The following is a 26,625-nucleotide window of genomic DNA, read 5'->3' as shown; positions in this document are numbered from 1 at the left end:
ACGCACGGCCACGTCTGCGGGTCGAGAGTTCCAGGGTGGTTCCAGTCGCCGCCGCGAGGCAGTTTCTCCGCTCTGTGGAGGTGAGAGCGAGTCTCCTGGCAGAGGTCAGTGGGACCCTGCGGCTTGGCGGTGAAACCGGACGTCACGGTCTACGGGGGTTCGGCCGCCTTACAGGCTAGTGAGTAGGCTAAAGGACTGACACAGGGACCGTGTGCGGGACACACCCACTCGCCGCTGCGTCGAGGAAACCGGCTGGTGGGCCAGCCCGAGGGTCTTGTGCTGCGCAGTGTCACCCACCCGCCTGGGCAGAGTCTCGGGGCCTCGGGCCGGAAGGGTATAGGAGGAACAGAGGAGGTGTAGATGTTCGAATGGAAGACGGGGGACACTTCTAACGTTTTCAGAGTGGGCACTGTGTGGACTTGGAAATACTTTTAATAAAAGCGTTCACATACGCATCGATAGTAGTTTCGGCACCTAAAACGCTTTTAGAGTTCAGAGGTGGATTCATCATAACTTCAAAAAAAAAAAATCTGGATTTAGCAGGGTTGGTTTACGCCCTGTGAATAATCATGCACATTACCGACTGGTCAGTTTTTAACAAAATGTATTCTTGCTTGTGAAAGAGATTTGATCACTTTGAACCGAATTAAGGTAGCTTGCTGAATGCTAGCTTTTGCCAACTGAACAAAAGCAAACATTTTTCACCATTGCCTTTAGCTTTTGTTCATTGAATTACGGACAATACAGAAAACAAGATACAGGCATACCTTATTTTATAGTGCTTAGTTTTATTGTACTTCACAGATGTTATGCATTTTACAAGTTGAAGGCAAGACACGCCACCAGCAAAAAAGGTTATGACTAGCTTTATTGCAATACTTGCTTTGTTGCTGTTGTCTGTATCCCGAGCCATAATGCCTACCAGATAGGCCTGTGGTGAGGACCGCAGCTGGGGGACTGCTCCTCATCTCTTGCCTGATTGGAAATGGGACTGACCCAGGAAGTTGAGTAGTACCTACAACTGAGGTTGGAAGCTCAAGCGCCACTTAAACTTGGAGTATCCTAGAGAACTGACTAAGTGGACTAAGTGGAGTATCCCAGAGAAGTGACTAAGTGGACTAAGTAGGGCCAGATGGCTAAGGGCCGTTGTTTGCTTTTCTTTTTTAATTAAAGGTAAAAGGAAGATGTTGCCAGTTTCAGAACTTAATTTAGAGGGATGTCCTGATCCTTATGAAAATAGAAAAATCCACTGTCACGTTTTGGAGAAGAGACTGTTACCCTTTGCTTTTCATCTGGGAATGTGTCTCTGTAGGTTGGGAAGAAGTGCAAAAGAACTTCACAGATTTCCCAGATATTTTGGAAATGTAGGTCCAGTCCATTTGAGAATATGACCTTAGGCTTCAGTGTCACCAGCTACCCATGTGAACTTAGCTTATCTAACTGAGGCCCAGGCTTAAACTGCCCTCTTTATACAATGAGGTGATCTTTGCTCTTGTAGGAATCTCTGAATCTATGTGTGGAATCTTCACTTTAGTTGAGAGTGGACCATTTTAAATTTGTGCTGGGCCCATCTGGAGCCAAAATGGGAGATGAGTTGGAGATAATGTGATCTCTGCCTTGGAGTGACAGTATAAGTGGGGCAAGATCTTCTGGTAATACTAACCTCCAGGCCTTACTTTATCATTCTTTTCTCTCTCAGACATGGTTCTTGGGGGAGGTTTAAAGTGAGGCATGCCTATTAGTTTGGGGTGGCATTTTTGAATGAAATGGTCATGAAAAGATTTATTCATGTGCCTGAAAAGTATTCCTTAATTTTGTAGGCATGGATTTAGAAGCTATCATGAAACACTCAGCTTTGCATGCCAAGCCCAATGGACTCATTCTTCAATATGGGACTGCTGGATTTAGGACGAAAGCAGAGCATCTTGATCATGTCATGTTTCGCATGGGATTATTAGCCGTTCTGAGGTCAAAACAGACACAATCTACAATAGGAGTCATGGTAACAGCATCACATAATCCTGAGGTATGTATTTAGTGCTCTGAGAAAGAAACCTTTCTTTACAAGATCAAACCTTAGTGTGTCTGAGCAGTTTGACCAAAAGTACAAATTCTAGTCCTAGGAATGTGCCTTGTCATTGGTTTTTGCACTTGGATTTGATACAACTTTTTCTTGTGAGTGGTCATTTAGCTCATGACTCTTTGAGGGTGTGGCGGGAATGAAGTGAGACTGTTAACGTTTTTAGGGGAGTGTCCATTTTAAAGAAATAACAGAATGTCCTTGCGAATTAGTTGTATTGTCAAAATATCAGTAATAAAAAGTCTTACCTCTGTTAATTTAGCAGAAATTAATAGAACCAAGGTAGGGGAAGAGCACACACTTGCAAAAACTTAGCACATTTTGAAAATTTTCAGACAGGTTTTTTTTTATACCTAGGGAATAGTTTCCTGTTCTGAAGAAGTAGCCAAACAGGATGTTCAGGGGATCCAAAAATGACTTTAGGGCAAAATACTGATTTGGCTGATGTGTTAGTTGTTCATGACAATTTTTTATCAAAATATTCCTTTTGACACAACTAAACTATTTTATTCTGTGGCTCACTAATACAGGGTGGGGCAAAAGTAGGGTTACAGTTCTGAGTATGCAAAAACAGTTTATTCTTGTATTATTATTTATTTATTTTTGTATTTTTCTTCTGAACAACTGTAAACCTACTTTTGCCCACCCTGTACATGGTTTGAATAATATGCTTCTGTTTTGTTGATAGGGCAGGAGATTTTTGCCTTTGTAGCTAAATCAACAGTAAATTAAAGCTATTTAGGTTAGTGAAGGATTGCAACCTTTTTCCCCCAAACAAGAGGACTTTGCTGACCCAACTTATAAATGTGCATCACTATAAATACGTGAAGTGTTTAAATATCTGAATTCCCATAATTGATTAATGACCTGTAGGCAGACCTCACATTTATTGTTAGTTCCAGAAGAATTTCTTAAAATAATTTTGAGCTATTTTCTTCAGTTGACACTTACTCTAAACTGCACTTTATTTTTTTCAGAAATTTGAGCAGAACAGGGTTAGGAGTTAGTTTTCAGCTTCTGTGCCACCTGTTGGTGGACACATGGCCAGGACGTGCTTCGAGTCTAGAGTCGTAGAGAGAAGGATCTCTAGGTGCCCTCACTCTGCTCCAGCTGTGCCCTAGTCCGCTCATTGATGAGTATGCACGGATGTCAGCCTTTTAAAACTAGTGTGGTCTGTTGGGTGTGAGAGGGAGATAGACTTCATCTTTTAATGTCAGCACTGATGCTTCTTAGCTGTATGAATATAAGCAAATTACTTCATCTGAATCTTTTTCTCAGATTGGAATAATGCTAGGAATAATAGATTGATATGTGGGGTCTTTAGGATTTACTGAGCTAATGTATGTAAAATGCCTAGTCTAGTGCCTGTGTCATTCAGTAGGGGCCACTGGTGAACTGGTGCCATCACTGTCCTTTGTGGAGGAAAAACAGCTTGCATTTACTTCCTCAGCTCATCCTTTTGAATATGCGTGGATGACTTATCATTTTCTTTTAAGGAAGACAATGGTGTCAAATTGGTTGATCCTTTGGGTGAAATGCTGGCACCTTCCTGGGAGGAACACGCTACCTGTTTGGCAAATGCTGAGGAGCAAGATGTGCAGAGTGTGTTGCTGGACATCAGCAAGAAAGCTGCTGTGGATCTGCAACGAGATGCCTTCGTAGTGATTGGGAGAGATACCAGGTGAACATCCGAGTTACCGCTGAACGCAGCTTTGGGGACTCAGTATAAATGAGGTTGAGTGCCCAGGACAAATTGAAAGAAATTCAGTAGGACCACCCTGAGAGGCTTTTTCCCACCTGGCCTTTGTAGTGGGATGTGGGAACTAAGTCACTGCTGCATCTTGCTTTTTTTGGCATCCGAACACCAACTCTAACACTTACTGTACACTTTAACCTGTTGGAGCTTCCCTTTGCTCATCTCTGAGATGTTGATGATAAGTCCTAATGCAAGTTTTGGTGAGGGTTACATGAAATTGTGCATGCAAAATATATATTTCTTGGCATGAGAGAAACACTTAATAGATTTCTCCCACCCCTTTACTTGGGTAGGTTTACTTTTTTCCCCTAAAGAATGCATGCTTTTAACTCATTATTTTTAGAGATTGGTTTTATAATCGTGTTGTTGTGCGGTGTATTTGTATTATTTTCTCGTGCTGGAGTTCACTGTAAAATATTAACGTTTTATTTTTACAAATTTGTTATATTTGACAGGCTTTGACTTCCTTTACAAAAAGATATTTTTGTGCAGTTATTGCCAAGCTTGAAAAGGCACTTGGATATGGTGTAATTAGTATGTTCTTTATATCTATATTCTTAATTCATTTAAAAGTTATTATCTTTCCAAGAAATAACATTATAAAAGACTATTTATACTTTACAGAAATTATTTTTTCAGAGTTTTCAGACTTGATAGGTTTCAGCTCAAATACAGTGAACTTATTATTCTGATATTTGTAGCACATAGTTTCAGCATTTGTTTTCAGAATTAGCCACCATGTTGGTTTCAGGACGAGATGTATTGTTTTCTTCCCTTTTCTCTCCTAGGCCTAGCAGTGAGAAACTTGCACATTCTGTAATAGATGGCATCACTGTTTTAGGAGGTCAATTTCATGGTATGTAGTTATCCTGAGTTGTAAATTAATCTTTAAAAAACTTTTTAAAAACTTAGAAAAGTAAGATATTTATTTTAGGAAGGTTTGAAAATGCTATAAAGTTTTTTTAAAAATGAACTAGATATAAAATACTAGCTTTTAAAATGAAAAAAATAAAAGTTTTCTGGACATGTGTATTTTGTTTTACATACAGAATACATAGGAAACACATCTTAAACAACTTCCTTTAGTAAGGCTGAATTTCTTGATATAACCCTCCTTGAAGTTACTTGAAGTCAGTCCAGCAGAGTTTCTGTCAGTATCAGGTACTCCCTAATAGCTGGTCACTGTCATAGAGTGATGGGGAATGTCTTTGGTCTACTTAAAATCATGACTTTAAATTTTGACAGGCTTTTCATACCTATTTTAACAAATCGAAGTATTAAATGCCAAAAAACAGACACTAGAATCCTCTTCTTGCAACCATTTTGCCCCTTGTGAATGTAGCAACTCCTCTCTGCTTGGAGGTGAATTTTCCGAGTGTCAGATCTTTTCTTGTCTCTTAACCTTTCAGCCTCCTTTCTAGCGCCTGTGTCTTCCCTTCCTTCACAGTTAATCTGGCCTCTTCCAGCTGTGCGCTTGGCTTGCTTCTCTCTTTGCTCCTCTAGTTATTACTTAGCCTACTATAGGCCGGTCTCCATCCTTGTCTTCCACTGAAGTGAGTCCTGACACTCTGAATTCTAACTGCTAAATCCAGTAGCTGTTATAAAAGTGGGGATTCTTAACTCGGGCCTGGGGACTGGTCGGGGAGGGCGTAGTTACACTGCAGGACCCTGCATTCCACACAGTACAGTGTGCACATGTTACCTGCACATGCACTTAGTTTCTTGGGAGAGAATTCAGAGCTTTTGTGAGATGTTCAAAAGGGTCTGCAACTTAAAAAAAGCTTTCAGAATTTATATTTTGAAATTTTTATTTCAGTTGATATCTTGGTAGCTTTCCATACTGTGACCTCCCTCTTTGTTTAAGCTTCTATTTCCTTGGCCACTATTCCTTATTGGTCATTTCTGTGGGCTCCTTCTGTCTCTCTTGATATGACCATTCCTCACTTCTTTCTTTCACTCTGCCTGATGTCTGAATGGTCATCTTTACTGCCATAGCAGCTGTGTATATTCTTTTATTTACGTATGAATTCATTCATCAGACATTTCTGAATGCCCATTATTTACAACCCTCCAGTAGTCTATTTCACTGCGCATCACAACCCATAATACGAAACCCATTTTGTATCAGGATGTGTGTATGTGTGCTTGTGTGTATAACTGAAATAAAAGTTTCAGTAAGTATTACTTACCCATAATACACAATATGCATTCATCTATTTCATTAGAAAATGCAGAATTGCTGGTATGTTTTAGTGGATTCCATGACCCGCTAAAGAGCTCCGCCTGCAGTTTGTAATGCGTTGGTTTGAATGGCACCTCCACTCTGTGGCCCGCCCTTGCTCTGTATTCACTCTGCCCAAAACTCTTCCTTCTGCCATCCCTAGAATGGTTGATATTTTCAGCACTTTGATTCTGTCTCTAGAACCATTACATTTTTACTGTTCTAGTTTAAAAATTTTGGAGTTTACTTTTTTAAACTACTTCATTTCTCTCTTCACCTTAAGGGTATTCATTTCAGGAAATGAAAGAACATTAATGGAGCTGTAGCACAGGGAGAATGGGGGAAGCTAGTGGAAGATACGATGAGGGAGGTAAGCAGAGGCCAAGCCATCCCAACCCTTACAGGTCCTGGTAAAGATCTGGGTCTTATTCCAAATGCAGCGGGATTCCTTTGAAGAATTTTGTGCATGAGAGTATGGTTATGTTTTCATTTTAAGACAGTCATTCTGGCACTTGTCTAGAGAGGGATAGGAAGGTTGTGAGAAAGAAAAAGAGACCAGCTAGACTGTGCAAAGATGATGATAGCAAGAGAAATGGGAAAATCTGAAATCAATTCAAAGGTTTTTGTGATGTGATGAGGATAGAGCTGTGAAGAATGGCTTCTGTGTTTCTGGGTTTATCAATGGAATAGATGGTTGTGCTTTTTATTGAGTAACTGGGTATAATCATTTAGTAAATGTTTATTTAGTAATTCTGATATCGGTCACAAAATTTGTTTTGTCCTTTAATATGTGTTTTGGAATGGTGTTTTCCCTCCTTACACAGTTCCATTGAGTTGGTCTAAGCTCTTACGTACTTTTTTGAGTTTCTCTCATCTGATTTTTCTACCAAAGCCAAAGTTGGCTTCATAAAATACCACTTATTTTGTAACTGCAGGGCTCAAGATCTTATTGAATAAAATGACTTATTGCCTCCAGTGTAGACTCTGGTGCATGACTTTGAAGACTGTTGACAGATTTAGTCATTGAATGTTTATTGGATGCTGGTCCATTTCTCCTGTTCTTTGCTCATGGTACCTTTTTGTGTGTGTGTATGTGTATATAGATTTTTGATTGAAAGCTGTTTGGCTTTTTTTTTTTTGGTAATTTTTTTGAAAAATTATTTGTGGGACATTTTTGAGGTTTATGATGAAGGTAACTTTCTCTGGCAGAGTTTAGTGTTTGCTTGTGCAGGGAGTACTACCTGGCTGGTTGATGACATGGTTCTCTGATGACGAAGTTCTTTCAGACCTGTGCAGTTATGGGGATTTGGGCTGGAAATGCACGGGAGGTCTGTGCTTGTGGTTACGCTCATTGCTCCTCAGTCATGGGTTTTCTCCTCCGCTGTACTGCATTCCCAGACGGCTCTCCTGGGAGGGGACTTTTGACTCACTTTTTTGACTCACTCTTACGCTGAAGAATAGTCCTTCGGGGCCTCAGCTTCATGAGGGCCTGGTCTTCTATTGGGTTCCTCATGTTAGAACAACATGGACTTTTTTGCACTGAAAACCATAGCTCAATTTCAAGTTTTGAGGAGTGCTCAGAGAATAAAACTCGTTTCCTTGGCTCCAATCTTGGAGTTCCTCTGCTTACATTGATTTTGGCCTACTTCCCCTGCAACATGTTGGCATTGTAGTTCTTTTCTGGAAAAAGAGTTTTTATCTAGCCTTTTGGTTGTTTGTAGGAGTGTCTATCATAATTATGTAGTTTGCAATGTTACTGGAAATAGAACTCAACTACTACTTTTCTATATTGCTGTTTTTATTATTCTCTGTACTGAATGATTTTTTTTTTTGCTACCAATAATAGTTCATATATTTTTAGAATTTAGCTTATGTCTAATGTGTATTTTTTCTAATGCCACCGAACAGTTAGTTCTGACACTGGCTACCTGGGGGTGGTGCCTGATCCTGTCTCAGTCCCGTAGGAATGCCATCCCCTCACCTGCTTCACTTCCCAGTCTCTTGGGCTTCTGACCAGTATGGAGGTTCTCACAGTCCCTTCCTTGGGTTTGGTTAATTTGCTAAAGCAGCTTGGTGTTAATGCTCATTAACACCAAGAAGCATTTTACTTCCTAGGTTACCAGTTTATGATAAAGGATTTAACTCAGGAATGGCTAGATGAAAAGATGCGTGAGGCCAGAGGTGTGGAAAGAGGCTCAGAGTTCCAGGCCACTTCCCAGTCTCCATGTGTTTATCAACCCAGAACCCTGAGCTTTTGGGCTTTTGGATTTTTTTCTGAAAGCTCCATTACCTAGGCATGAATGATTAAGTCACTGGCTGTTGGTGATTGAACTTAATCGCTAGCCCCTCCAGCCTCCCTCCCTGAAATTGGCCGGGGGAGGGGCAGGGCTGAAAATACCAACCCTCTAATCTTGTGATTGGTTCCCCAGGCAAGCAGCCCTTAGGTTACCTGGGGGCTTTCCAAAGGTCACCTTTTTAAAGTAACAAAAGACAATTTATTGCTCTCTTTGCTTAAGAAATTCCAAGGGTTTAGAAGCTCTGTCTGCAGTGGGGACAAAGGCTAAATATGTATTTCTTACTGTAAATTACAAGACCACTGTGTGATGTGCATTCATAATGACTTCAGTGGATGTTTGTGCTTTTTGAAAGTTAGCATTTTGTGTTTTCTGAGATGTCTTTTGACACCCTGAAATTCCTATGTTACGAATCCATTTAAACCTTTTTTCTCTTTGTTAAGAAACATGGTAAATTGTTTTTTTGTATTTCTATGGTAGATTACGGCCTTCTAACGACGCCCCAGCTGCACTACATGGTGTACTGTCGGAATACCAGTGGCCAGTATGGGAAGGCAACCGTAGACGGTTACTACCAGAAACTCTCTGCGGCCTTTGTGGAACTTACCAAACAGGTGAAAATTTGAACGTGCTTGGAGTTGATTCAAGTAAATGAAATAACAGCAATGGAACAATTTATTATTGTAATTGCATAGGTTTTCACTCCTCTTCCTTTTTCCAAAAATTCGGCATATCTTTTTCTTTCCAGGGCGACCCAGGTCTGGCCCTTGTATCCAAACTGTGTGGGCATTTATTTGGCAAGGCATGTGACACAGCCTGAGAGCTCTGGGGGAACAAACTTGGTGGTGTTCTTGTGGTAATAAGTATTCATTCAGATGAATTTACTCTCAAGCAAGTCTGTGTTATTGGCATCACACTTGAGGTATCTACTGTTGTGAAGATTTTCCTTGTTGAGGATATTGGCTTGCTAAACCTGGATGAGATTTGAGGAATATAATTCACTTGATCAACAGATATTGAGTGTATGTTTTTGTCAGGCACGGTAATCCAAAGCAAAGCCCTTGCTCTCATGGTATTTATATTCTGAAGTGAGGATGGTAAGGAAGGGAGACAGACAATTAGAAAAAACATACAAAATGCCCAGTGGTATTATATGCTGTGAAGAGAATGACAGATGTGGTTACTGCTCATTCTATCTATAACATTATTTTTGAGGGACCTCACTTAATTGAGGCTAATGCTTATCAAGCTTGACCAAAAAAAAAAGAAATTCTGAGATGTTCTAAATTACAGTGTCCAGAAAGCAAAAGACACAACAGTTAGCTTGTTAATAGCTGTGGACCAGCTAACAAAAGACTGCTCACATTCAAGTGTGTCTGTTGGAACTTCAGTTTAAGTTCCAGGTGTTATGTTTGTGATTATTCTAAAGAGAGAATAGCCAGGTGTCTTCCAGCCCCAGGAGGCCTCTGCTTCTTTATGAACTTCCAGATCTGCTCTCAACCTGCCCAAGGGCGCGAACACTTCTTGTTTGGACTCTGCGTCTATCCCAGAGCTGCCCTGCTTCACCTTCTCCTGGTCCCTTTGTCCATAGCTAATGTAAACCCTTTCAGAACAGTTTACATCTTTCTCCCCTGTATGTGATGTATAAAAACACTTGCAAGAGTGCAGGATGAAGGTCGTCATTTGCCTTCTGTGTCTAGCTCTGCTGCTGGGGTTTCAGACTCAGGGCCCCAAGGCACATTGTCCTTTTTTATCTAGTGATGGCTTTCAGCATGAAAGTTAATTTTTTGTTTAACAAGCTCCATTTCCATTAATCGTTCAGTCATGAAACTATTCCAGTGTCAGAGTGTTCAAAAATGTATTTAAAAATTTCACCGTGATGGTTATGATTTTCACCTGAATGTGTGTACTCCATTGTGTCTTGGTTGGAACTAGATGAGCTAACTGAAATAACAGAGAGTTTTTACATAAACATGTACAAGCATACATGTATGCTTCAGTGTTGCCTTTAGAACTTGACATTTTTCTTCCTTGTGTCTTTCTTTCTAAGGCTTCCCGCAGTGGAGATGGGTTTCGGTCCCTCAAGGTTGACTGTGCAAACGGCATAGGGGCCCTGAAGCTGGGGGAAATGGAGCGCTACCTCTCCCAGGGGCTCTCGCTTCAGCTGTTCAATGTCGGGACCGAAGGAAGACTCAATCATTTATGTGGGGCTGACTTTGTGAAAAGTCATCAGAAGCCTCCACAAGGTATGTAAAAAAATTTGTTTCTGGAGCTTTGAAACCAACCTTATTAACAAGCAGGAGTGGCCGAATGAGTGAAGAGTGGTGTTGCTGGTCTTTGATGTGCCACATTTAGACATCTGGGCACGTTTGCACCTGTCACTGCTATTCCCACGGAACTCTCCCTGCCTGTACGCCACAGGGCTCCTTACCACATGTGCGAAGTCTGGTGGGGAAAGCACAGTCGGAGTTTGGTATTCTGGAGAACTTGCTGACATAGTTTCCTGGGCTCTGCCTCAGGGTTTCTGATTTTGGGGGTCTGGGTGGGGTTTGTATAGCATCGGAATTTGCGTCTCTCACACGCCGGGCTCTTTCAGTAGTGCTGGTCTGCGGACCACACTTTGAGAGTCACTGACCTAGAGGATAGCAGTAGTTAAGTAGCACTATTTTTCATTTTAGAATTAAATACACTATAGAAAGAGACTCCAACTGCTGAATTGTAATTGTTCCCCAAATCAGCATTTTCCACAGTTAGCATGTTCGAAGAGCAGTCTGTCTGCCTACTGAGTGTGGTTGTGGTAAGAGGTGTTCTATATTTAGTTACATTATAGATCCAAAGTTGTTAGCCTGTCTTGCAGATGTGTTTTCTTTGGTCTGTTCTATGTGTCTGTTGAACTGCCTTAGTTACCACCATTTAAAATGCTTTGATTTTACTTAAATATTGGAATCTGGCTTCTCTTTGCCAAAATTAGACGATGTCCATTCTCACATTAACCGGCTGCAGTGGAGCAGCCGTAGCCCCTCAGGCAGGACCTGTGCCCTTCAGCCTTCCACAGATCTCGCGGTGCCTCTCTCACTGATGGTATTTTCTGCTTCGCTGTAGTAAGCATTTAAACTTTAAGTTTGATTAACCAGTGTAAGCTCCTTTTCCTTGAATTGCTAGGTTTGACTGTTACTTCATTGACCGTTCAGTTCTCTGGCCCTGCTCTCTCCATTCTCTAAATCATGAGCTTTTTTTCTCTTGCCATAGGCACTGGGGCTACTGTGAGCCCTGACTTTCAGGAGGCTTATGTTGTACCCTGTAGCCAGCCTTAGTAATATTCCTGGCAAAGTCTCTCATTGGTTATAATTCTGTGTTTTTACTTTCCAGTGTTTCTCATTATTTATGGTGTGAACAAATAAAAATCACTCCTATCTGAATTAAATCAAAGCACATACCTCATCTATTGCTGATTATTTTGTATATATAAAGAATGTCATAGGACTAGATAAATTGCATTCAGAAATACCTGTAGCTTTCAAAAAACTATATGGGAACATGCCTTGCCAAACTAGCTGGTATCAAATAGAATTTTATTTTAGCATTATGTCAAATTTCAGCATAGATTTTGAATGCTTTTTTTTTTTTTTCAGTTAGCTGTGAAAGAATTTACCTTGTAAAAACTACCAATAAGCCCACATACTATTTGAATATTAAGACTCTGGTTTGTATATGGAAGGATAATTTTAAATACTTGTTGAATAATCATAGTGGACATGCTTACACGTAACACGTAAGGGCAGTGATCATACTTCAGTGAAAACAAAATTGTCCCTTGTAACTAGTATAAGGCAAAAAACTCAAACTTTATATTGAGTTGTATTCCCATTTTTTAGACTGAAATGCACTTTTAATCTGTGTGCTAGGAATGGAAATGAAGTCCAATGAAAGATGCTGTTCCTTTGATGGAGATGCAGACAGAATTGTTTACTACTACTACGATGCAGACGGTCACTTTCACCTCATAGACGGAGACAAGATAGCAGCACTCATTAGCAGTTTCCTCAAAGAGCTCCTGTTGGAGGTATGGTGGGGGGCGGCTGACTGCTCTTTAAAACAGGACTTACGGTGAGGTAGTTCTGTAGCAGTCAGTTGAATGTCTTAAAGGCACAATTTTTGGGAAATTCCTATATTTGTGGCTGGAAGATACAGAAAGAAATGGTGTCATTACAGTTATTTCAACTTTGGGGAACTGGTTTAGGAATCTGAAGTTACTCTTTTCTTTGAGTCACTTATTGCATAAATTTTCATTGAGTCATTTATTGCATAAACCAAAGCACTGCTGAAGTCGTGGATAACTTTGTCATTTTTTAGAACTTTGCTTTTGTAATGTCTTTTTTTTTGTCAGTATTTCTGTTGTTTGCTTTTATTTTTTTTAATTTTTAAATTTTTTTGTAGTGCCTTTACATTTGATATAAGATCATTATTGTTTTTGTCTAGATTGGAGAAAATTTGAATATTGGTGTTGTACAAACTGCATATGCAAACGGAAGTTCAACACGGTTTCTTGAAGAAGTTATGAAGGTACTAAACCATTTCCATTTTCTAAATTCTACTGTAAGATATTTCTGTGAGGAAACTAATACCCTCATAAAAGTAAATAAGCTGTGCATAAAGCTGAGCTTTTGTCCATGTAAGGTAAATAGAAGTCAAAAGATTGAATTGTCCCTGATGCAAAAACAGACCTTCTGTTTAGCAGTCTCTTAGCAGATTGCCTGTGACATGTATCACAAGTCTGACTTAATGCTTATTCAGTAATAAAACTGGTTTCTCACTCTCCTTTTGTGGAGAAGCTTTCTGGGTTGGCAGATTTGGGTTCTGATTATTTCCCCGGTGTCCGCCAGATGACCGCCCTCTGTGCCACACTGCTCTAACAAAGTGTTAGAGCGGTCAGGACCCAAACTGGGTCCATTCACCTTTACTCTGTTTCTCACTAGCTACTGTAATATTTTCCAACTATTGTGTATGCCTGGTTAAGTTCCTGCATTTTGTTAGTTATTTTTGCCTTTCCATTCATTTTAAAGCAGGAATGAATGTCAAAGCCAGCTTCCTATATGATCTGGGTAGGTGAGGTGAAGGAGGACAACAGGTAGACAGGGACTGCGAGGAGTGTGCCCAAGCCAGCTGCTCTCACCTTAAGTCAGATTCTTCGAGGGGAACTAAACACATGACTTTCCATGTGAATTTCCTATTTGTTAAGTCTTGGCAGCTGATTTAAAATTGAAAAGAAATAGTGGCTAGGCACACTAAAATGTATCTGGAGGCTGGAGTTTGTGACCTGATTTAAGGGTTGGGCAAAAGCAGGCTTATAGTTGTGAGTACGTGAAATGAGTTTATTGTATTATTTATTTATATTATTTTCCATATGAAAGACTGTAAACCTCCTTTTGCCCCACCCTGTATGTGGTTACAGTAATGTTACTCAAGGGACTCCCATATGGGGCCCAGTTGCCTGCCTTTCATGGGTATTTTTCAGAACTTAGGGTTGTTTTCATATTTTAGTTATACCTTTGTGTCTTAAAATTTTCTTACAGGTAAGATACCTTGTTTAAGAAACTGAGTATGTCAGAATGGTTACTTTATAATCATTTTCTAATGGATTAAGTACTTTTAGTCCTAGCAGTTTCTTAGGTTTCCTAAATCCAGTCAAATGTCGATCTTATTTCATCTGGATCTTTTTTTGCGGTTTTGTACTATCAGATTTTCTTAACCATTTTTATCAGATCTGTTAAAGACTTTCTCTATCCACTGTTGCTAATCCAGCCACCATAACTTCTTACTGGGATTAGTCCTAGAAAACTCCTAGTAGACCATCTAAGCAGGCGAGTTAACGAGCAGCGGCCTGTGGGCCAAATCCAACCTGCTGCCTGTTTGAGTTTCATGGGAATGCAGCCATGCTCATCTGATTTTGTGTTGTCTGTGGCTGCTTTCTCACTACAGTGACAGAATTGAGCAATTGTAATAGAGACCATGTGGTCTGCAAGGCCTAACACGTGTCCAGCCCTTGACAGTAAAAGCTTGCAGGCCCCTACCCTAAGCCCCTCTCCACACTGGAGCTAAGCTGAGCTTCCTGGAGCAGATCGTGCCACTCCTCCACTTGCAGTCTTGCGCGAACTTATAAGGAGATGGTCGTCTCTCTCACCTTCCTTTTCCCTCGTCTTTGTGCATCTAAGTGCCTTCTTTTTTCCCTGGTATCCACTCGGGTTTTCATTGCTTTGCCTTCCTCACTAGATTAAGCTCCAGGTTTTGTTCCCTATGAATATTCCTAGATGGTTGGTACACAATGAATTTGCTGATTGAATAATTGTCATGTTTTTAAAAATGTCTCATAGGTACCAGTCTATTGTACTAAAACTGGTGTAAAACATTTGCACCACAAGGCTCAAGAATTTGATGTTGGGGTTTATTTTGAAGCAAATGGGCATGGCACAGTAAGTTCTCTTAAATAGTTACAGCTTTAGCTGGCACTTTTTTGTGTGGGAATTCTGTATCTGGGTAATGATAGGTAATACTCTACTTTGTTGAGTATTGGGATAGTGGTAGAATTTGATTTTTTGGTTAACTTAATATGTTTTCATGTGCGGTGAAACTGGGTCTCTTTTAGATTGCAGTGATATTTTTTGAGTGTGAAGAAATAATGCTAATTTGTTCTTATAGTTTCTTGTAAAAATGTACTTCTTAATTTTTTATGAGCAGATTGTATATAGATCATTTAAAATATTTGTCAATTGGCTATAGGTGGTAAAAGGGAAAGTACAGTGACTGAGGTAAATTGAAAAGTGTTGGATAGTTGGAGAATTAAGTTATAAACAACTGGAAATGAGTTTAAAGTAATTAGGAGTAATTAAAGTAAATTAAGAAATTAAGTAATTTAATTGAAGTAATTAAGTGGTTGCTAGTATATTCAAAAGATTCATACTTTAAATGTTTTATACATCACCTTATTTCATACATGGATTTGAGGTGACCAACACGAATAGTTATCTAGGTCAAATAAGTTCCCTCGTTAATTTTAAAATTGGCTTCTAGAGGCAATGAATATAAGTAGAAGAAAAATACCTTCCTCGAAAATACAAGTAAAATAAACTTCGGTGATCTAATGCAGGGGTCGGTAAACAAACATGAAGGGCAGATGGTAAATATTTTAGGCTTCGAGACTATGTCTCTGTTGCAACTGGTCAGCTCTGCTGGCGTAGGGTAAATGAATGGGTATGTCTGTGTTTCCGTCAAGTGACCAGCCTGCCCCTTAGTTTACCAACAAGCAAGTATTTCAGCAAGTGGCTGAACATGGTGTGCTGCTCCTCCTCAGCACTGGGCGTCTGAGGGCACTACATACATCATGGGCAAGGTATTTCAAGATGATGGAAATCCTGAGGAGCATGACGTATAATAAATATTCATGGCATCGTTTGCTATAATATGATAAATATGAGCACTCTTTCTACTTTTGCTTAGCTGTTGTCCTCAACTTTAGGACACAAAAATATACCAGCTGCAATGAATTATGTTCTTCAAGGTAAAATGGATAGAGGTAGGCTTATGGCACCTGGCTGCACAGAGCTGGTTTACCTGGCTGAGGGACAGCCATAATGAGCCCATGTATGTGAGCATCTTTGCCGAGGTGATATTTTCTTTGTAAACAGCTCCTCAAAAAAAATTTTTTTTTCTCACCCAAGGATATTTTTTCATTGCTTTTAGAGAGAGAAAGAAAGAGAGGAAGAGAGAGAAACAACAGTGCAAAAGAGAAGCATTGATTGGTTGTCTTCTGTATATGCCCTGACTGGGAATTGAACCCACAACCCTTTGGTTATGGGATGATGCTCCAACCAACTGAGCCACACCAGCAAGGGGAGCTCTTTGAATTTTGATAACAAGTTTTATAATCCATAAAGGAACTTTTTTGCCAGTAATATCTTTTGGGCTCTGCTTTGATCTTATATTAATTTTGTACCTTATAAGGCTGCCATTATTTTCCCCCTTAATTTCTTCTGCTTCTTTGAGAGTTTCAAAAGTGGTTTAGCTAGTATGATAGTACTTAAGACTGAGTCTGTGGTAGAGCTTTGTGGTTTTTGTACCCTTTCATTGCAGGTACTGTTTAGTAAAGCTGCTGAAACGAAGATAAAACAACTAGCAAAAGAATCAAAAGATGAGAAAAAGAATGCTGCTAAGATGCTTGAAAACATCATTGATTTATTTAACCAGGTAGAACTGATGGGGTGGTGGGCTCTTGGTTACCTGTTCAGAAGGTGGACAAATTAGTGGTGGTGCTTCCTCACAACAGCGGTATGTTTGGGATTTCCACTGACATGTCAAAATGGCAGAACGTCTGTATGCTCCATTCACCCTACATTTTTTGATGAAAATTTTCTGGTATAATGAGTTAGCTTCCACCTAGAGACACTAGATTCAGCTACTGAGTGTATATATTTGACTAAACATGTTTTTTTAAAACCTATTTTCTCAAGGAAATTCAGGAAAAATAATTGGTTGTCTCACATGGGACAGATGGTTGGGACTCGAATGTAGCTGAGGGCAATGGAAGAGCAAGCTAAAGCACGGGACGTGGCAAAGTGGTGGAAGTAACACTGAGCATGTTGTACATTTTGGGCACTTTATGTACCTTGTCATGTAATCCTTGCATTAACACAGGGAGAAGGGTTATTACACTTGTCACTTCATAAATGAAGGAAAAAAGGCTGCTAGCTACTAAGTGGCAGAATATGGCTTCAACTTAAGGTGTCTTACGTGAAAGCTCATATTCCTTCACTCTGTTGCATGATGTCATCTATCATGGTGTACTAATTGTATAAAGAATGTTAATGCTGGAACCTTAAGAGTTATCCAGTCTTATTTCATTTTGTAGCTAAGGAGAAGATTAAAGGCAAGTTTCTCCAGAGCTAGTTTCAGTACAGGTCTCACTAATGTTCACATTTATATTTATCCACACCAGCTAGTAATGCTGCATGGAGGGGGGAGGATGCACAGGAGACTAAGACTGGTTTTCTAAGACACACTCACATCTTGGCTTTCCTTGTATCAGAGCAGTCTCTCCCACTGTCTCTCCCCGTCCTGCAGGCAGCTGGAGATGCTATTTCTGACATGCTGGTGATCGAGGCCATCTTGGCTCTAAAGGGCTTGACCGTGCAGCAGTGGGACGCTCTCTACACGGATCTTCCCAACAGGCAGCTCAAAGTGAAGGTGGGACCATGATCTTAAAATTACTTTTCTAAAGGTTAAAAGCTGTTATTTCAAATCTCACTTCATAAAAATATTTCCCAAGTGTGTCATTTCATCCCATATGTACATATTACATAGAAATTAATGCCTTATATTAATATTATCTAATTATATTTTCTCATATCTTTAAAAATTACAGAGGAGCTCTTAACCATTCTATTGTTTGAGAAGTTTTGGTTTCCAAACTTATAATGTCACATGTCACTTTAAAATTTTTTTTATGAAAAATTTAAAACATACAAATAGAACAAAATAATGAGCCCCTATATACCCAGATTCAACAGATTTTTATTGTCCTAAACATTCTCCACATCCCTATATTATTTTGAAGCAAATCCTGGCTAGCCTATATTTTTGAGTGAAAATATTTCCTTTTTTATTCTTGGTTCACAGAGTACTTCCTGAGGCTAGATGCTGAGTAGAAACCTATGGGTTCAAAGTGAGAAAGTTTTTTAAAGGCATTTTAGATAAATGGCTAATTGATTTCTGTATAGGTTTATACCAGCTTACACATTCATCAACAGATTTGTAAGAGATACAAAATCCAGAGTTCACAGAAATGGCTGCTGATTGTTCAGATTAGTTTTTGGCATATTTAGGAAATTCTCATCATAATAGGTAATTTTTTTAAGAAGGGTAAGTGGCAACCCAAGGTTATTTGATTAATGACTTAAGTCATACAGCATTTATTGGCCATTACTTTAGGGGTAAGTGTAAGTCTGTGGAAATGTTATTTCTTTTTGCTAAAGGTAATTCTTTATAGACTGAGGAAACACTGAAGAAACAAACTATATAAATATGTTGAACTTAATAACATTAAGAAGTGATAATAAATAATAGAATTTTAAAACTTTAATGCAGTTTCACGGTACACTTGATCTGGAACTTTGTGTTGTATTTGTGATAACAATAAACTGAAATGTAGCTCCACTGTTAAAATGAAATGGCCATAATCCTTTGGCGGGAATTACGGTGAACAGCTTAAGCTTCTAAAAGGGAGTGAAATATAATAAAAAATATGAAATGCTTTGGCATAGGTTGCAGACAGGCAAGTTATTAGCACCACTGATGCTGAAAGGCAAGCAGTCACGCCCCCAGGACTACAGGAGGCAATCAACAACCTGGTGAAGAAGTACAAGCTTTCCCGCGCTTTCGTCCGGCCCTCTGGTACTGAAGACGTAGTCCGAGTGTACGCAGAAGCAGACTCACAAGTAAGCTGGTACAGTTCTGGAAATATGTGCAGTGAGAGTCTAATGATAACATAGGTATTGGGGGGTGGTGGTAGAGATGAAAACTATTTTAATACTGCTGAAATCTCACATGATAAATAAGGATTTAATGTCTTTCATACTTGTTTATAGAACCTTTTGGGTTCATTTTAAGACTGCAAAATTATTTTTGTCAGTTGTTACACAGTTGAACAAAATTATACCACTCAGTTTATTTCCCTAAATATTTTTCTTTTGATTTACTCTACACTTCCTGAAAGTGTCATAATTCTAATTGTGGAATGAGTAATTAGTAGGTACTTAGTCTGACTCATTCAACTTATGTAGACTGGAATAGTTATCCAGTTTTTCTACTATAAAAACATAACCCATTTGCTTTATAAAAACAACCAAGTTAGGGGTTCATTTCTAAATAAAATGGTATCATAATCCATGCTGCCTGAAATTCATCTTTGTCTCTGGACTTTCAGTTTGCTTTTCAAAATATTTCCATTAAATGCCAGTCTTGCCCTGTGCTACTGCTATTTTTGTGATAGGGCAAGACTTTGTGGTCTGGAGATTTACAATTTGCCCTCTCAATACAGTCTTTTCCATCACCATAAATCCTTGATAAAAATGTTTGCACAGCAGAGGGAAAATAAAGTACATTGGATAGGGACGCAGAAGGAGACATTTTCAATTAATTTATACAGTAGCTGGCAGTTTTTCTGCAGAAGCCTTAGGCCATCCCAGAATATAGTAAATATACAGGGTCTGGCACAAATAACACCCCTTTTTTATTACAGAATCGTAAGCATGTGATTCTGTAACATAATACCATACTCAGGCTCACCATATGACATTTTAGGTGAAATGTTCAAATTGCTGTCTCTTTCGTGAGAGATATTCACATACCCTACCAACCACACTCAAGCAAGCCTTACTTCTGCTGGACCCTGTATTTATTCACTATATGGTGGGCGAGGAAAGGACATCCAGGGCCTCTTATGTAATTGTGGCCTTGTTGCCTTCAAGGACTAGGTTTCATTACATTTATTCAGTTTTGAAATAATTAATTTTATTATTTGATTAAGAACTTACCTTATTTGGAAGACTTTAGCTTGTTTTCCATTTATTTAAGGGTCTTGGAATTTGCTACTGAAAGATGGAAAAAGAAATGTTTTCATCTTAATATGATAGTGAAACAATCAGGAGGCTCCCTCCCCTTCCCTCAAAGGTGCAAGTAACATGGTAGATGCTGTCCCTCCCATCTAATCAATTTTCATGTAATTTTCAGGAAAGTGCGGATAGCCTTGCCCATGAAGTGAGCTTGGCAGTATTTCAGCTGGCTGGAGGAGTTGGAGAACGTCCCCCACCACGTTTCTGAAGACAATTTTTATATCTTGAGAAACTAGATTTTTAAGAAGTTTTTACATAACAGTAGTACTGCCATTGTGACAGGTTCAAACACATTTATAATCATAATGTTTACTGCACCTTACTGGATTATTTCTAGATCTGATTATTTTTCTTAAACACTACCAGAATAATTCTTTAGAAATGGGTAGCCTTACGCTTGTTAAATTCATCTTTTTAAAAAATGAGACTTACCTCTAGTTTCAGTCTCACTAATATAAAATATTGGCACTTACATGTATGATTATAATATATGCTGGGAAAAATTTGTGAGAGCTGCCAGAAAATTAAATCTTATTTATTACCAACACCTTGGGATGTCTTTTCTATTGCCATTACCTAACCAGGATGTCACTTTGCAGTCTTCACCATTGTTGATACAGGTGGAGAGAGTGGAAAAGACTTTATATAACCCATTTTTCCACAGCAGTGTCTTCAGAATGATTCTTAAGTGATCTACCTCTGAAATTACCATCCCCAGGAACTCAGGTGTGACTCTGGAGGCTGCGCATCTCTGTCCTGAGGTGGAGATGCTCCTGCTACACTTACAAGGATGCAGGTCCCAGGCTTCAGTTATTCTTTACTCCTCTTAGTTGAAGGTATGTGTGCAGAAACTGATTGTGATACATTACCAATCCTCTGACAGAGAAGTGACACCATTCTGACACTAAAATGTGGTTAATAACAAGAAACTCCCCAACCAAACTAAATTAAGCAAAGCTTGAAACCAATAGAAAAAAATGTGCAGTGTGTATTTTGCAGGTTTAGGACAACTGAGGACAATAAAACAATGGACTATATATGTATATATAGATCTCTCTTAGGCACCATAATCAATATGAGCCAACAATATTTAAGTGATTCAGGCCACACTCAGACATTTGCTCTTATTTACAAATATTTAAATTAAATACAATCTGAAATATGTTTTGTTGCATACAAAAAAAAAACTATACAACTCAGAGTAATGCTTGTTGTAAACGATTACATTTACATTTAAACTAAATGGAACCACTTGTGGTACTCAAGTTTTTATCACCCCTTCCAGAAAATCTTTTTCCACCATCTCTTCTATTTTTTGCCTGGCTTTGCTGGAAAATGGTTTGTGATTTTCCAGTTTCATGTCCTTGTTAGGGAAGGTGTTTGAGTAGAGGATGGGGCTCCCTGAGTGTCCTGCACATCGGCTGGTAACCTTGCTGTTGAAGACTTGGCTGAGCACGTTGAAGAACGGCAGGAGCTGCTCAATACTGCGCACAGTGCAGATGGTGAGCAGCAAGTGCCCTGGCTCCCAACCCAACGTTCTCCCTGAGTTGTCTTCCTCTGGATTTTTCTGCAGAAAACAAAATGGGAATTGTTATTAACAGATGATGTAGTAAGGGGTGTCGAACTCATTTTCACCAGGGGCCACATCAGCCTCATGATGCCTTCCAAGGGCCGAATGTAATTTTAGGACTGAATAACGTAACTGCTCCGTAACAGTTAAGCGAGAGTTAGGCACTGCTGCCACGTAGAAAAAAGCAATGTGATGGGCTGGACTTGGCCTGCAGGCCTTTTGTTTGCCACCTCTGATATAGTACATGAGAACACTTCAAAGGGTATATATACATCAGCAATCAGTTAAATACAAATGATGACACTGCATCTTCATTCTAGACAATTCGTGCTTCTGAGGCCTTCTGGTACCAGTTATTGAGTATGGAGGGGTCTAACGCCTAGCATAATTGGTTTGGGGTAAGGAGAGTCAAATATTATAAGCTTATTTTGTGCTTTGTATATACTCAAAAAGCTCCCAGATTTCTGGTCTCCCACTAATGTAACCAAGGAATGGGTCACAAAAATGACTACAGAAGAAGCCTTGAAGAGACAAAGGGTTACACATTTCATCATTAGTAAATCAATTCATTCTGTTTAACCAAATGGCTTAAACTTGCCACAAGTTGGTAGGAGGGCCCAGAGTGAATACTGTCAGCAAAGAGACAGGAAAGGAGATGCTATCTGTTTCTGTGTTGTGCTACACAACGTGGGGAGGACAGCTGAAATGGAGTAACTGGGTTAGTGTCCTGGCTCTGCCTTTTATTTACTATGGAGTATCCTTGGGCAAGATACAGAAAGGTTCCTCACTTATAAAATAGGGAAATCTACCTTGCAGCAGTAAAGTCAAATGAGAATGTATGTGAAAATCCTGTCAACTAAATGAACATAAGATGGTTAATACTAAGAAGCTAGTTTGAGAAGCCAACTAAATAAACACAGTTGTTAGACATCAGTCTATCTAGAAAAATTGATAGGAACCAAAGATGACTTCTGGTCAAGATGGAGGCATAGGTAATCAATACACTTCATCTCCTCACAGAACTACAGTAAAAATTACAACTAGACTACAAAACAAGTATCACCCAGATTTGTCAGAAAATCAAGCTGTATGGAAGTCTGACAACCAACGATTGGAAGAAGCCACATTCATCCAGATGGGTGCCTTTTCTACAATAGACCAAGCTACCGAGATGGAGTCAAATAGCTCTACCTCATGCACAGAAACAAACACAGGCTACCAAATGGAGGAGACAAAGAAATATGGACCAAATGAAAGAACAGAACAAAATCCCCCCAAAAGTACTAAATGAAATGGAGATAAGCAACCTATCAGATGCAGGGTTCAAAACACTAGTTATTGGGATGCTCAAAGAAATCATTGGGTACTGCAACAGCATAAAAAAGACCCCAGCAGAAATGAAGGTTGCATTAAATGAAATAAAGAAACATCTATAGGGAACCAACAGTGGAGAGGATAAAGTTGAGAATCAACGATTTGGAACATAAGATAAAAAGCATTCAATCAGAACAGAAAGAGGAAAAAAAGAATAAAAAACATGAGTATAGAATAAGTTGCTGCTGGGACATCTCTAAACATACCAACATCTGAATCACAGGGGTGCCAGAAGGAGAAGAGGAATAGAAAGAAATTGGAAAATTAGTTGAAAAAATAATGAAAGCAGTCTTCCCTAATTTGGTGGAGAAAACAGACATATAAATCCAGGAAGCACAGAGTCCCAAACAGGCTGGATCCAAAGAGGATCACACTAAGACACATCATAATTAAAATGCCAAACTTAAAGAGAATCCTAAAAGTAACGAGAGAAAAGCAGAGAGTTACCTACAAAGGAGTTCCCATAAGACTGTCAGGTAATTTCTCAAAAGAAACTTTGCAGGCTAGAAGGGCTGGCAAGAACTATTCAAAGTGATGAAAAGCAAGAACCTACAATCTAGATCATTCTATCCAGCAAATCTATCATTTAGAATTAAAGGGCAGATAAAGGGCTTCCCAGAAAAGGGAAAACTAAAGGAGTTTATTGCCAGGCCCTTATTATATGAAATATAATAAGGAACTATATAGGGTCCGGCAGAAGTAATGCCTGTTTGAATGTGGTTAGTAAGGTAATAATATGAGGGTAGTAATTTATAGTTTTGATGTGAACATTTCACCTAAAATGTCATATGGTGTGCTTGCGTGTAATATTATGTTACAGGATTACATTCTTATGATTTTGTAATAAAAAGGAGGTATTATTTGTGCCGGACCCTGTACAAGAAAAAGAAGATCAAAACTGAACATTAAAATGGCACAAATTCACAACTATCAGGCACTGAATCTAAAAAACAAACAGCAAACAAGCAGAACAGGAACAGAATCACAGAAATAGAGATCATTTGGAGGGTTATCATCTGGGAGGGGGAAGGGAGAGAATTGGGGAAAAGGTGCAGGGCTTAAAAAGTACAAATTGGTAGGTACAAAATAGACGGGGGGTGTTAAGAACAGTGTAAGAAATGGAAAAGCCAAAGAACTTATATGCATGACACATGGACATGAACTAAGGGGAGGTTTACTGGAGGGAATGGGGGTACCGGACAAAGGGGCACAAAGGGGCAAAATTGGGACAACTAATAGCATAATCAATAAAATATATTTAAAAAAAACTAAAGATGTTTGAACTTGAGCAGACTCAGATATGAAAACAGAGTAGAGATAAAACAAAAAACTGGATAAAAAAAGGAAAAGAAACCAAGTGGAACTTAGGAAGCATAATTACAGTCTGTCATATTGGTTATAAGTGGAGTTTGCCTTCCAAGATCAGATGTTGCCAAGACACTTTTGTCATTTACCTAATATCTTAATATCACTAGTTTCCTACTGGAGAAAGGAGATGCAGAATCCAGCTTATTTTCTTTTTTGTGCTCACAGATTTGTTTGCTTATTCAAAAATAAAATCCTGAGAAGGGAAAATAAATTGACGTTAAAACAGAAGACTAGGGAGTAAACAAGAAAAGATCATGTAATTCTGTATGGCCAAAGCCCCCATCTGTCTCTTAGTTATTATGTTAGCAGTTACTTAACCTTCACTCTTCATTATACGGTACAGAAAATCATCTTCCTTTCTCTCAACTGTGACACTTGCTTTAATGACAGTCTTGGGATTGACTTTCACATCATGGAGTACCATTAATTGGCTCACTGTACCATCTTTAGTTCCCTAAACTGAACTGCAATTCAGTGGTAATTAAAAGGCATACAACATTATCCTGAAGTAAAATGAGTAATATATTGAACCCTCTACATAACTATTTTCCAATATAAAAGAACTAATAAGGTTTATGTTCTTGTCCAGATGTCCCTTTAAGAGAGGGATTTTTACCGAGCTCTTGACAAAAAAGAATGACTTAATATTCTGTTTTTCTTAATCAGAACTATTTCCCTCAATAAGAAGTAAAAAGTGAAGCATGTTTCCACACAAACACTTTCTCCTTTCACTTCAACAATCTATACTTAAAGACAGACTTCCTTCCTCTTTACCTCTTTTGTACTTGAAATTCAGACCTGGGTCTGTGTGTCAATATTTGGTCCCGATGTGGCAACTTTTGCTGCCATATCACAAGCACCAAAAAGCCACCCTCACCTGATGCTTGGTCATCTCCAATCCCTCCAAAATCACTGTCTTAAAGTCCTCCTCCTTGTCCTGTGGAAGGAAAGAGGAGAACTCATAGCCTTTGTTCCATGAAAAGTATGCTTGGCCATGAAGACCTTGTTTATAGTGTTTTGGGGAAATGCCTTCCAATCAAAACTGTTTTCTTATTCTGCGGAACACATTTTAGACAAAAGACTGTTGTCATGTTTATTCCTTAGATAAGGGAGGAGTCTTATAAAAAATGCTCATTACTAATGAGATGCAGGAATGACAGTGTACATGTGCTTGGGGTCATATAGAATTCTCTTGCTTCTGGATTGCTATCGTGAATATTTTTTCAAACCCTGTGATATCAAAATGAAAGTACTTAAGTCATAGCCTAAACTCTACCCAACTTTCATCTTTGTTTTTGTCCTTCCATTTGGTCCCTAAAGAATTAACTTGATTATAAATCAAGTTACTTATTTCCATAAAGTACTTTTTAATCACTTTCCTTCATTCCATTTTCTACAGTTTGTGGAATGCAGTTAGGAGCTGCTGCCTGAATAGGGGACCCCAGAAAACTGGAAAATTTCTGAGCACTCAAAGCACATTCTGAAAACTAGGACTCAAAAGACAACCCAGATTATCCCCAAATTGTACAATTTATTTTTGAAATTTTGGAATGTGAAAGGCAAGATCTCTAAAAAAGGCCCATTGATGAGCATACTAACTTCATTACAATTGACCCTTGAACAACACAGGTTTGAACTGTGTAGGTCCACTTACACAGATTTTTTTTTTCAATAAATCCTGTATTTTTTTACTTAAAATTTTAACATTTCCTTTTTGCTAGCTTACTTTATTGTAAGAATACAGTATATAGTACATGTATCATACAAAATGTGTGTTAATTAACTGTTATTGGTAGGGTCATTAGTAGACTATTAGTTAAGGTTTGGGGAGTCAAAAGGTATACATGGATTTTCAACTGCGTGGCTGGTAGGTGCCCCTAACCCCCACATTGTTCAAGGGTCAACTTGACTATTTTCTTGGGCGAAGATCTCTAATTATGGTACATTCTGAAAAATACAAAGTATGTAGCACAATATACATATATTTTACCAATGTTATCTTCTTAAAGACAAAATGGAAAGAATGTGATTAATACCTTTGCCCTTTTTCGGAGAAGTTTTGCTAGTCGTACTACATAAGGTTTAAATTCCCGCTGATGTATGCCTTGTCTTCTGACTTCCAAACCGGAGTCATCTGAGGCTTCTGGAATAAAGGCCCATCGGTACCTAGGTATAGAAGAATGATCACCATCAATATTAAGAACAGACTTCGTGCCGTGTACAACAAGGCCACATAAATACAGTGGGAAGGTTCAATAGCTGTGTCACTTGTAGTGTGTTCCTTAACGTGATCCTTTAT

The 26,625-nt window shown here is 38.9% G+C and overlaps 2 protein-coding genes across 10 annotated transcripts in view; one reads left to right on the top strand and one right to left on the bottom strand.

Annotated features, from left to right (window-relative positions):
• Positions 1-7: 7 nt before the first annotated feature.
• On the top strand, positions 8-20,561 carry PGM3 (phosphoglucomutase 3). 3 transcript variants are annotated; one of them, XM_045842633.1, is made up of 13 exons: positions 8-80; positions 1,821-2,026; positions 3,577-3,761; positions 4,625-4,692; positions 8,832-8,965; positions 10,402-10,597; positions 12,257-12,414; positions 12,831-12,914; positions 14,723-14,821; positions 16,479-16,592; positions 17,466-17,588; positions 18,665-18,838; positions 20,133-20,561. In XM_045842633.1, the coding sequence occupies exons 2-13, from the start codon at positions 1,823-1,825 to the stop codon at positions 20,220-20,222; spliced, it is 1,629 nt and encodes a 542-aa protein (XP_045698589.1). In that variant the 5' UTR covers positions 8-80; positions 1,821-1,822; the 3' UTR covers positions 20,223-20,561. The 3 variants fall into 3 exon arrangements, with proteins under 3 accessions (XP_045698589.1, XP_045698588.1, XP_045698587.1); XM_045842632.1 differs by having other exon boundaries at positions 13-104; XM_045842631.1 differs by having other exon boundaries at positions 25-178.
• Positions 20,562-20,978: 417 nt separating this feature from the next.
• DOP1A (DOP1 leucine zipper like protein A) overlaps positions 20,979-26,625 on the bottom strand; it is a 110,229-nt gene continuing 104,582 nt past the window's right edge. For 4 of the 7 annotated variants that reach the window (XM_045842624.1, XM_045842627.1, XM_045842625.1 and 1 more), the window contains exons 36-38: positions 26,363-26,492; positions 25,204-25,263; positions 20,979-21,581 (exon numbers count right to left, since the gene is read on the bottom strand). In XM_045842624.1, coding sequence (XP_045698580.1) covers positions 21,276-21,581; positions 25,204-25,263; positions 26,363-26,492 — 496 coding nt within the window. In that variant the 3' untranslated portion in view covers positions 20,979-21,275. Of the gene's footprint in view, positions 21,582-24,412; positions 24,520-25,203; positions 25,264-26,362; positions 26,493-26,625 lie in introns of all 7 variants that reach the window. The other 3 variants (XM_045842628.1, XM_045842629.1, XR_006786109.1) reach the window with 2 other exon arrangements.

This window comes from Phyllostomus hastatus, unplaced genomic scaffold (genome assembly GCF_019186645.2).
Source record: "Phyllostomus hastatus isolate PE091 unplaced genomic scaffold, TTU_PhHast_1.1 phas_contig_40, whole genome shotgun sequence".
Lineage (NCBI taxonomy): Eukaryota > Metazoa > Chordata > Mammalia > Chiroptera > Phyllostomidae > Phyllostomus > Phyllostomus hastatus.
Note: the sequence above shows the minus strand (reverse complement) of the source record. Positions and strands in the feature narration are given on the sequence as shown.

What these genes read in the sequence shown, in the direction of transcription:
- PGM3 (XM_045842633.1), top strand. Translation starts at nt 1,823, where the DNA reads ATGGATTTAGAAGCTATCATGAAACACTCAGCTTTGCATGCCAAGCCC. An exon ending in TCAAAGAGCTCCTGTTGGAG is followed by an intron (nt 12,415 to 12,830) that starts GTATGGTGGGGG and finishes GTTTTTGTCTAG; the next exon opens with ATTGGAGAAAATTTGAATAT. An exon ending in TTCTTGAAGAAGTTATGAAG is followed by an intron (nt 12,915 to 14,722) that starts GTACTAAACCAT and finishes AATGTCTCATAG; the next exon opens with GTACCAGTCTATTGTACTAA.